At 39.1% G+C, this 12524-nt stretch overlaps 1 protein-coding gene across 2 annotated transcripts in view; it reads left to right on the forward strand.

The window, feature by feature from the left end:
• The window catches only part of LOC126334660 (run domain Beclin-1-interacting and cysteine-rich domain-containing protein), a 203552-nt gene extending 196656 nt beyond the window's left edge, over positions 1–6896 (forward strand). For both annotated transcript variants that reach the window (XM_049997119.1, XM_049997120.1), the window contains exons 11-13: positions 1363–1545; positions 1622–1775; positions 4166–6896. In XM_049997119.1, coding sequence (XP_049853076.1) covers positions 1363–1545; positions 1622–1775; positions 4166–4378 — 550 coding nt within the window. In that variant the 3' untranslated portion in view covers positions 4379–6896. The remainder of the gene's footprint in view (positions 1–1362; positions 1546–1621; positions 1776–4165) is intronic.
• The last annotated feature ends 5628 nt before the right edge of the window (positions 6897–12524 follow it).

The raw sequence follows: 12524 nt of genomic DNA on the forward strand, positions 1-12524 counted from the left end.
GACATCATCACAAGTATTTCAGTGACATCAGAGCTACAATAAACTATTATCATTTCATGTGATTTCCAGCATCTTTGAAATGTCAAACAGATATTTTATTGAAACAGAAGGAAACTTTACCACTGGATGACTTGATGACAATTTACAAAATATGAAATAATCAAACTCTGCTGTTCTTCAGGATTCCTTGGTGGATCAGTAATTTCCAAGCTTCTGTTTTGCATCTGGGTTAATGTTTTCATTCCGCAATATTTTGACAACTTCCCTAGTTGTCTTTTTCATGGGGTAAGCATAAGTTTAGTTTCTTTTTGTTTGAACCCCAGCCAAACTGTGAACAATTAGCAGCTCTGTGTACTACCCTAATAGTTATTTTCCAGCACCATCAAAGAATAAACAGTCTTATAGAAATCAAGAGTTCACAATACAAAAAGTAGTAAGTAAGGAAAGTGTCATTAGACTATTCCTGTGAACAGAAAACATAAATAGCTTCATAGAGAGAGCATTGATATATTTTCTGGCTTAATTAAGCAAATGGTGTTGCAATTTCCACACTTAAACTAATTCCCCTTTCCTTGTTAATTATATTATCCACCCCTCCAGTCTAGATTGATTTGATCATTACACTGCCCCATAAATTCATCGCCTGTACCATGATGCTGCTATTGTCATCTTATTTTATGGTCATAGGTATGTTTTGTGACAGCTGATTCAGTTTCACACTCACATCAGATGTAATTTTCTGTTCTTCACTTCTTTATTCAACAATTCTTATAATCTGCACAGCATACAATTGCCAGTTTCTTGTGGTATTTGGTTTTAGAGCCCTTGATTATCTGCCGTGCAGAATAATAGACCTTTTAGTTATGTTTGAGAAGTCAATCTATATTGGTAACTAGTTCTTCAGAGTATTGTTCAATCTTCTCAGAGAATCATTTGTGTTTAGGTATGAAATTCTAGTTCTTTCTGCCTTGGTATTTGCTCCTTTAGGAACCTTGATCTGTTGTTGTTCTGAGTACCCCCACACCTGTGGCCACCTTTTTTTTGTGTCTCAGATGTCACATTTCTTCAGTGAGCCTTTCTATGGTTTGTCAGAGCCAATAAAGATCTTAAATTTCTGAAAAACTGTTTTATTCTTGGAAGGTAGTGTAGTTGACAGACTGTTACACAAGGGAAATGAGACCACAACCTTCACTGCAAACATAGATATCTGAAAATTTTAAATTACATCCTGGATCTTACATGGATGATTAAATTACATTATGAGAAAAGTCTTCATAATTAGCTAAATTGTTGTTGAGTCAATCATTTTCATTTTGCTGATGTTCTCTTTTATGATAATTTAAATATTTCTTTATTGTGCAGGTGTCCAGTGTCAACTTTTTCATATCGCCTGCTGGACCAAATGATTGGTGATCCACTGTTTATTATTAATGATTTGAATCCTGGCCTGTACAGAAAAGCTAAACAGTTAGAAAAATGCCGACAGCTGAGGTTGCAGTTGTGTTACCTGAAAGATTTTATATTTTTATGCAGATTTGCAGAAAGGTAAGTTAACTGATATTACTGTGAAGCTTGGTAATGCAGCAGCATGCAAAAATTACACAATGAATGGATAATTCAGTCTGCAGGAAGGCTTCAGAAGAGAGCCCACGTATATTTACACCCAGGTGGACACTTACTCTATACAGGATCTCATTGAAGTGAAGAATGGTACATTGCTGTCAAGATTATCAGAATTAGTAAATGCTAGTCTAGCCCACACAGAGGACTGTGAGGTATGTTTAATTTACATTTGTCTTACTTTATGCTAAACTACAGTGTATATTCCATCTTGAAATATTCCTCTAGGATCCCAGCAAGGTCTGAATGTGTTCAGATTTAGTGAACATGGGCATTCCAAACAGGGGCTGTTTAGCAGTGTTAGTCATTTGGCTCATGTGTGCTTAAATGCATCAGACCTTGTGTGCTTAAATGCCTCAAACCTTTTGTCATTCTGTAAGGAATAGAATATGAGTACACTGTTACAGGATGTGAAAACCAAGTAACATCCAAGGATGTGTGCTAGCAATTTGTGAAGGCAGTACCTTCAACCTTCCCTTCCTCCCCCTCCCCCCACCACCCACTCCCCTGCTCCATTTTGTCTTCCACATCCTCAAGTGTGCATTAATTGTCCTGGTCATCAGGCAGTATACATAATGTGAAAGAGATAATCAAGAGGCATGAAAGATTGTGGTGCCATAGATGTTTAAGAATGAAGCACACATACCATGCCATAATTGACTACAGCCTGTTTCACTTTGAATCCTGCATCCTATTAAACCATTGAACAACACTTGACACAAGTGAATTATATCTTGATGTATACTACCTTATTTTATGGACTGTAAGAAATATTTTTTTCTTCGAAAAATTGTGCCCAAAATTCAGGTGTGCCCTATACTCAAAATTAATATAAAAATGACCAGTTTTTTTTATTTGAAATTCCCACCAATCTTAAAAATAGCCATATATTCAAAGCCACATGAAACCTCTCTCCATCTGGCAACACTGGATTCAACTGCCAGCAGCAGTGCACTGACGCTACAGATTTATGAAACATCATGTACTTAGCATGTGAACTAAAATCAAAATATCTCAGAAAATGCCAGAAGAGCATGAAGACAAAATATTAGATTTCCATCACAGTATTATTCAACATCAAAAGAAAACCAGAGTGAACTAAGCCAAATAGCAAATATGAACAAAACTCCTCTGACATTTGATGTGCAGAGTAACAAAACTGTTGCTATGAAGGGGGCCGAAACTATAACTATAAAAACAAGTGGACATGAAAAAATGCACTACACTGCTGTCCTTTCTTGTTGGGCTGTGACGCTACTGAACTTAATCCAATGATCATTTTCAAGCACAAAACAATGCCAAAACCTTCTGAAATATCACCAGGTGGTGGTGTTCACATTCATGACAAGGATTGGATGGATGAGGCTGGTACAAAATTGTTGATTAACAGAATGTGGGCGAGAACAAAATGTGATTTATTGACGAGTTCTCTTCTTGTGCTGGATCGGTTTAGTAGTCATTTGAAAAATTCTGTGAAAGAGAAATTGGGACAGGGAAATAAATACAGAGTTTGCTGTTACTTCACGAGGACTTGCTTCATAACTGCAACCTCTTGATGTCTTGATAAATAAGCCATTTATAGTGTATATGCGAGAGGAATGGAACAAATGGATGACGGATGAAACCAAACATGAATTCACACCAAATGGAGCTTTAAAACAACCTACAATCAAATAGGTGTGTCAGTGGATAAAATGACCATGGTTTAGAATGAGAGAAGTAGTTATTGTTGACTCTTTCAAGAAGTGCAGCATAAGTAATGCTTTTGATAGCAATGAAGACCATCTTATACATGAAGAGGACAACAGTGATGATGAAGAGCAATAGGAAGAAGAAGAAGAAGAAGAAGAAGAAGTAAGTTCAGATAATGATTTTCAGGAATTTTAAAGCTCCATTTGGTTTAATAAATTAAGAATTTTATTTTAGTCTGGTTTTGCAATCTAATAATAAAATGGTAAAAAATGTTACTTTTTAAAAAATTAGTTCAAAATTAAGGTGCGTCTTACAGTCTGTAGTATCTTGTAGTCCATAAAATATGGTACTGTGCAACTTTGGAATCTTTCTATAAGGAAATGGAGGTACGTTACTCCACAGTATGTGCTGATACAAAACTTCCTGGCAGATCAAACCTGCGTTCCAGACCGAGACTCAAACTCGGATCCTTTGCCTTTCGTGGGCAAGGGCTCTACCCGTGAGCTACACAAGCATGACTCATGACCTGTTCGGAAGGTAGGAGACTAAATACTATCAGAAGTAAAGCTGTGAAGACAGGTCGTCAGTCGTGCTTGAGTTGCTCACTGGTGAGAGCATTTGCCTGCAAAAAGCAAAAGTCTCGAGTTGGTGTCTCAGTCTGGCACACAGTTTTAATCTACCAGGAAATTTCAACTTAAATATAGTTTCTAGGAATGTAGAGCCATAACTGTTTTATTTGTTTTAATATTGCTAGGTTTAGAGCCTCTTTTATTTGATAAAATTAATACTCAGCATTTATATAACTGATTCATTGTGAGATACTGGATTACTAACCTAGTAAAATCTGTTACAGCTATGTCAGGCACGTGGATTTGTGTGTGAGCTGTGCCATGCAGCACACGATGTTATCTTTCCTTGGCAGCTTGGAACAGTGACTCGATGTGGTAACTGTGGTTCCTGTTTCCATTCGGCCTGCTGGTCTCCAGCACCTTGTCCCAGATGTGAAAGGATTAGTGCACGCAGAAAAAGCTGTGAGGAAATACCAGAACCTGTTGAACCTCCTTAGGTCAACGTCTTGTATAAGACTTACATTTGATACATTGAAATCTGTCACCCTGCTTCACTTCTCACAAATTAGATCTCTTATTAAGCACAGGTAGTAAAAATGAAAGTATTGCTGGAAGAAAAGAAGAAGTGATGATTATTTAATGCGCGTATTATTGGCATATCCTAGTTTATTTGTTTTAATCCTCAGGGATAATTTTATTAGTGTATCAGGTAAGATTGTTACACATTGAAGGACAATAGCACAATCTTTCTGATTTTTAAAGTCAAACATTTATTATTATTATTTGTTTTCCATACTGGGACATATGTTCCATGCTGGAACATATGTTATGTAATTGTTTTTATAGCCATCTTTAATCTTTTAAATTTGATGTCAGTAAGTAGTATCCACCAGTTGCATCATTTTTTGCTGTTTTATAGAGATGTATTTCACAGAGAATAAAAGGTATGAGACTATCATCAACAAAAGGAATAACGATGATGAAACTGATGAGCAGTATATCGCATGGAAACTGAAATTTTCATGATTTTTAACAACTGCAGTATCAGTATTCATAGCAACTTATACTACTGCTTTTTTTTTTTTTTAAGGGGGTTGACAGCTGACTACATTTTTGGAACAGTAATTGGTGACTGCACCTCCATTGCTCCATCCTTTCATCTTCCAATCCGAGTCCCACAATTTGTCTAACTTTCTTGATCCTCTCATCACTTTTTTCCACAGTGTGCTCCCAATGATGTTGGTGCAGCCTCCAGAACAGTAAAGGCTATTTTTTCTAGTAGCTTGCTTTTTGTGAAGTGGTTAAGAATGTTTGTGCTGTGGAAATTATCTCTTCTTCATGCAATTTTTGCTGTTGGTAGGAAATGACAACCATGTTCCCTATAAGAATAAAATCTAGTCAACAAGCCAAAGTATAGCTATGTATACATTTGAAAGAAGCCTCACTGAGTTTTAGATGATTTATACAGTGTTGTGATGTGTCCCATTATTGCAAGTGATAATAAGCAGCAGGCACTGGTGATAATTAGTATGATCAAATAGTTGTCATTTAAATCTATGGCAGCATATATTATAGCACTATGGAATTATTGTTACATTTCTCATCAACAACAGCACAGATTCATTTTGTGATGTAAAATAAATTTTCTGAATCTGTATATTACAGGTATAATATGCTGTCCCATATTCCGATATCTTCCTTTTCTTCCTCCTCTCCTATATAATTTTGTATATGGAGGGAAGTTATTAAATGTTAACAGTAAAAGTCAATAGATGATACTCCACAATCCCCTTCTTACAATGGAGTGACAGTAAATTACATAGGAATATGTCTCAGTAACAATGGGTCTATTGCAGTAAGACATTTAACAAATTAAATTTATATACTAATTACTGGAGAATTTTGTCTGCATTCCTGTTCAGTAATTACTTGTAACTGAAAGACTTGTTATAACATTAGTTGGCAAGGAAGGAAGAAGTTTGTCTTAGAATGATAGGCTAATCTTGTGCTGTTTTCCACAGCTTAAGCATTGTTGTAGTTGTGCCTACATTTTGACACTTTGCTCGTTCCTCTCCATTAGTGGCAGTAAACTGTATTGACAAAAATTACACAGTGATTCTCTATGGTTGTGTAACAGTATTTTTGTACTAAGTGAAATACTTTTTGTGAAGAACTTATCGACGAATTTCAGATATAGGATGCACATAACTCGTGCAGGTGTGATTTATTTTGCATGACAGTGTAATATAAATATTGAAGAGGATTATAGTAGAAGTAGATTTCTTTTTGTGTCTGGTTTAAATATTTTCTCAACTTAGTTTTTCAGTTTTTTTCCTTGTAATCGGTGCATCTTCCAGTAACTTAAAATGCAGTGCTTCAGAAGACTCAAGTGTTTATTCCTTGTATACAACTTACAAATTTCAAAAAAATCTTTATTTTGTTAATACAATGAGAGGAAAATGAAGGGTGCTGTTTCAGTGACTATAATTGAAGGAACTATTACATTAATATATAAGTAATTATCCTTCAGCTAGGCAGCTTCATTTATCAGATTAATATATAATGTGACTAAGTCAAAAGCATCACACAGTTTTTGTTGGAATTAGCAAGTGCCAAGGCGTAAGACAAATTGATGATATAGTTGAATCCATAAGGCTGTTTCTGTTATCACTATTTGTAATATAACACTTGAAAACTAAAAAAAACTTGTTTTTATCTCTGTTGTTGTTGTTGTATTATTACACAAAGTTTTACCAAAGATAATGTGTTATTAATTGTTGCCTCTATTGTAAATAATAATAACTATAGTATTACTTTGATGAAGCTGTGAAATGTAACACCTTAGACTGAAAAAGTATAATTTGTTGATGACTTTCTACTGTATTACTAAGCACAATGAAATAAATGTTTGTATAAAAGTTGTATTTAGTAAAATCTGTATTTAAGATAAACTGAAAATGGTGTGTACTGTTAAGGTAAATACATATTAATGAGAGCAGTATTTTGTTCAACAAATTTGTCGAGTATTTTTTGTTCTTTACTTCTAATATTATGGAATAAAAGCACCTGCATAAAAGATACATTTCTGAAAGATATCTGGAGACGTTGGAACATATTACATGGGCTCAGTCTCAGACTCCTATAGTCGTTAGGAGAGAGCCAGGCAGGATGGGGTGGCAAGGTCTTAATTGCATTCAAGAGCACCAAGAAAACATCATTCCCAGTTACACATTTATTGGGAAGTAATAAAGGATTGTCTTCCAAAGCACTATGCCTCAACCGGGCAGGCAGGGAGATCCTGTTGTGCGATCAGCTCGCATTACTGGCAGAGCGAAGAGTTGGATGGCAGCTGCAACATCAACCCATGGAATCTATCGGCCTCTGGCCCTGCAAATCGATCTTCAAAGTGTTCTCATGGACCTCAAAGACCACTCCAGAGTCTCAAACCAGGTCCACCTGAAGTATTCACTGGCTTCCAGGGATTGGCTCTCAGTCCTCGTTTAGGAGACAGGAGCCAGCAGCATCGGTTTCTGCCACAGGAACAAGATAAACAGCAGCGGCACTCATCCTCCCGAAGGTGGATGGTGAGCAGCAATCAGGTCATGGAGGTTAAGCTTCGAGCGTGCCTGCAGAGTGATGGCAGTCTCCACATGCCACCAGTGTGGCCTTAGAAGATGGCAGTGCAGCCTCAGAAGATGGCAGTGCAGCTGGCAGCAACAGCATCCTTCCAGCCAGACTCCTGGTTTCGTAGACAATTGGAAACAGCTAGATGTGCTGAAGGTCGATCTCCATAGCCTCCCATCACACAGTATAGCTAAACTAATACAAGAACTGAGAATACACTCTGTGGAGTTGATCACCACTTGGCAGACAGCAATGAGACATTTGATAGGAAAGGCGAGGTATTTATTTTAGTGCTACCTGTTTGCCCTGTGATGGTGTGGACGGCTATGACATCATGTGCCCTGGTTTTCCCTTTGCTGCCAGTTCTCCTAGTAACTTCTGACTTCCACAAATTCACCTTTTCTGCTGGCTTGACACTTGAATACTTAAAGTTGTGTTGTACTTACCGTTTCTTACAAAGCTCTGCTTTGTTACTAATATGATAGTATTCTCTCAGCTACCATGATGTCATTATACTTTGCTCACAGACCTGGACACTTGTTCGTTTCTCCATGCTGCAGTAGCTTGGTGTTTGCTGCAACTCGTTCAGAATTTCCCCCTAGTTGACAGTCTGCTGGTCATTGGCACAGGTGGTTTGCCTTCTGGGAACTGTCAAGGTAGAACATGGACAAATTTTTAGTGTCTGCTGGGGATACTATCCTGGGGAGTAACATCTCCCCCTCCTTTCAGAAAATTTGTCTCGAATTTTTCAGTTTGGAGTACTCGTAATAAACTCATCCCATATTTTGTACCAGTAGCTGCACATTATATAACTTCAGTCATTCTTCCAGTACCATACAACTAATTTACGTGATATTCAAACACAATTATTCATATAATTAGAGGTTCTTTTCATTAGTTTCCATGTAATTCCCTCACTATGACTGATCTTTATTTACAAACCAATTAATTGATATTTGCTCAGATAAATCTGAGCAATGCACTTACTTTTGTTTAAAACAGAAGTATATTACACCAACCACAATCAGAACCACTACAGCACTGGTAGATGTCCACTTATAGTTGTGATACTATGATGGCTATTTTTGCATATTCCTTTATGTGCTGGAACATTTGTTCGGCTCTAACTCTTCCTTAGTAGTGCTACTTGTTCGTTTAGTGAGTGTAGAATGTCTGGATTCAGGATATTATCTAGGAATGTTAAGTTTTGTGTAGCTGCTTTCCAGGCCAGTACAATTTAAGTTGTTTCCACTAAAGTGTGGGCACTCGCGATCATAGGTGGTAGGTGAAATGTCATGCCTGCTAAGCTACAAATCGTACTTTTTATCATCATACCGCTATCCTGTAATTCCACTCTGTTCGTACCTGCTGGTTTCTCGTGTTCAGAACAGTTTACTCTGACTGTTACTGGTGGAAAAACTGATTAGACTCAGTGGAGCCTATTCTCTGGAAATGTGGATATGGTGTTTAAGCACTTCCCTTTGACATCCACTTACTTTAGTTTTTCCCAGAAATACACTCCTGGAAATGGAAAAAAAGAACACATTGACACCGGTGTGTCAGACCCACCATACATGCTCCGGACACTGAGAGGGCTGTACAAGCAATGATCACACGCACGGCACAGCGGACACACCAGGAACCACAGTGTTGGTCGTCGAATGGCGCTAGCTGCGCAGCATTTGTGCACTGCCGCCGTCAGTGTCAGCCAGTTCGCCGTGGCATACGGAGCTCCATCGCAGTCTTTAACACTGGTAGCATGTCGCGACAGCGTGGACGTGAACCGTATGTGCAGTTGACGGACTTTGAGCGAGGGCGTATAGTGGACATGCGGGAGGCCGGGTGGACATACCGCCGAATTGCTCAACACGTGGGGCGTGAGGTCTCCACAGTACATCGATGTTGTCGCCAGTGGTCAGCGGAAGGTGCACGTGCCCGTCGACCTGGGACCGGACCGCAGCGATGCACGAATGCATGCCAAGACCGTAGGATCCTATGCAGTGCCGTAGGGGACCGCACCGCCACTTCCCAGCAAATTAGGGACACTGTTGCTCCTGGGGTATCGGCGAGGACCATTCGCAACTGTCTCCATGAAGCTGGGCTACGGTCCCACACACTGTTAGGCCGTCTTCCGCTCACGCCCCAACATCGTGCAGCCCGCCTCCAGTGGTGTCGCGACAGGCGTGAATGGAGGGACGAATGGAGACGTGTCGTCTTCAGTGATGAGAGTCGCTTCTGCCTTGGTGCCAATGATGGTCGTATGCGTGTTTGGCGCCGTGCAGGTGAGCGCCACAATCAGGACTGCATACGACCGAGGCACACAGGGCCAACACCCGGCATCATGGTGTGGGGAGCGATCTCCTACACAGGCCGTACACCTCTGGTGATCGTCGAGGGGACACTGAATAGTGCACGGTACATCCTAACCGTCATCAAACCCATCGTTCTACCATTCCTAGACCGGCAAGGGAACTTGCTGTTCCAACAGGACAATGCACGTCCGCATGTATCCCGTGCCACCCAACGTGCTCTAGAAAGTGTAAGTCAACTACCCTGGCCAGCAAGATCTCCGGATCTGTCCCCCATTGAGCATGTTTGGGACTGGATGAAGCGTCGCCTCACGCAGTCTGCACGTCCAGCACGAACGCTGGTCCAACTGAGGCGCCAGGTGGAAATGGCATGGCAAGCCATTCCACAGGACTACATCCAGCATCTCTACGATCGTCTCCTTGGGAGAATAGCAGCCTGCATTGCTGCGAAAGGTGGATATACACTGTACTAGTGCCGACATTGTGCATGCTCTGTTGCCTGTGTCTATGTGCCTGTGGTTCTGTCAGTGTGATCATGTGATGTATCTGACCCCAGGAATGTGTCAATAAAGTTTCCCCTTCCTGGGACAATGAATTCACGGTGTTCTTATTTCAATTTCCAGGAGTGTAACTGTATCTTACATGCCTGTACACTACTCTGTATCATCCTACTTAGGCACATTGTAAGACTTTCCCTCTGGCACCTCTGTAGGTTTCTCAATGAAATTAGAGCAAAGCCATCTCTTTGCTCTGAAATCATTAATGCATCTTTGGTCCATGCCTGTATCCATTTTGATGTGACACTTGAAAGAAAGAAAATATTGTCACTGTATCCCCCTCTCTTCAGAAGGCGAGATTACCCATACAAAACTATATCCCCAAATACAAGAACAACATTGCATCAATCCCTTGATGGGGAAAACTTAAAACATGCACTCTGCAAATACTACAAATAGAACAAAATAAAACTGGATGACTTCTTAATAATCTACACAAGAACAAACTGCAATACAGGCAAATAACAATCCCAAATGTTATCTGCCAATGTGATCTAAGGACATAAGGCATTTCAGACTTACTCCTATCATCAGCCATCTGTTTCTTCTTTGTTCCACAAGGCTTCATATTCTGTACTGTGGGTGCTGCTGATATCTGTGGCAATTCCACTGACAGCTTCCTTAAAAGGCTTAATATATCCCATGTGAATAATCAAAGTTTTCATTGGCATCTGTATTTTAACACTGACAGGTGACATCATTTCCAGTACTTGATATGGTCCATGGTATTGGGCAAGGAATTTTTATTTTTGCCTTTTCGTGTGTGTAGGTTCATTACTAATACCTGTCGGCCAACCCTGTATCGCCATAGCTTCCCTACACGTTTCATGTCTGCCCTTGTTGTTCTAAGGCTTTACATTTGTGCATTTTACTCGCAAAATGTCTCCGAATTTCTTATAAAACTTTTTTATTTATTTGATGTCGTATCCAAGCTTCGGCTTCAACATGTAGAAAGAGGTTAGGAAGGGGGCTTTTCTGGGATTATTTTCTAAAAATATGCAAAATGGGGACCCATATTGCGTTTCAAGAATTCTTCCTTCTTTGTTATTGTCTGTAACAAGTGGATGCGACATGATCGCAGCGAAACAATCAATATGTACAGGATCAACATCAAGATATCGCACACAAAGGGCCATGCACAAAAACTCCATAACAAAAAAACAACATACAATCATGAGTTATTTGAATAGCATTAAAACTATTGGACCAAAGCATCATTTGCAATTTATTTTACATTTTTCTGCTATTGTAAAGATAAACAACCAAGTACTGTTCCCAATGTTCGGTAGTAAGATTGTGTCTTCGATCACTCAAAACATTTTTATAAGCAGAAAAGGACCGTTCCACATCAACTGAGGTAACTGGGCAGTATTTGAATGTGGGTGCTACGTCGGCGCTTATTGTTTCTGGTGAATTCACCAGTCCCATTAGTAAAAATATAATTTGGCACTACAGTTCAAAGCCTCGGTTATTAATTAAAATGTTATCAAACCTTTTTTTGCATTTTCTTGAGAATACCTCCTGCAATATGGAGTTCACTAGAATAATTTTATTCATTAACTGGATAGATTCATTCAAAGCTGAACCTTAAGTTTCAAGCTTTTTAATACTTGCAGGCATATGGGAAAAATGAATGCTAGTCACAGCAGTGTCTTTTCTAATACCAGAATCAATAAAAGCTTCTTTGCATTGGCAAACTGCCAAAGCCTCTGCACTAGTGATGCCGTTTACTACACCTCTAATGGCATCGAAATGTTCATTGTGAAACACATCTTTGACCCACGTACCCCAACGAGTTACCACTTGTTCAGCAGGTAAAGGCACATTTGGTAGTTTTTCTTTGTAGGTCTTGATGCGAGCAGGAATCTTCACAAACACTTTCTTTGTGGATGAAATTAGTTTATCTACTTTCAGAAAAGTGGAACATACATCTTCAACAAATCGATGTACTTCATGAGCAAAGCACATCACTTGAATCAAATTGGTACAAAATACTCGGAGGGCTCTTCCTTCTTTGATCATATATGGAACAGCATCTGAAATAAACACAAACACCCTTTCATCTGCAGAAGATTCTGGAAATGTTTTTCTAATACCCTCATTCATAAATCTGGCAATTGTAGAATGATTTACGGTTTCAAGTTCTTTGCAAG

The sequence above is a fragment of the Schistocerca gregaria genome, chromosome 2 (genome assembly GCF_023897955.1).
Source record: "Schistocerca gregaria isolate iqSchGreg1 chromosome 2, iqSchGreg1.2, whole genome shotgun sequence".
Classification (NCBI taxonomy): domain Eukaryota; kingdom Metazoa; phylum Arthropoda; class Insecta; order Orthoptera; family Acrididae; genus Schistocerca; species Schistocerca gregaria.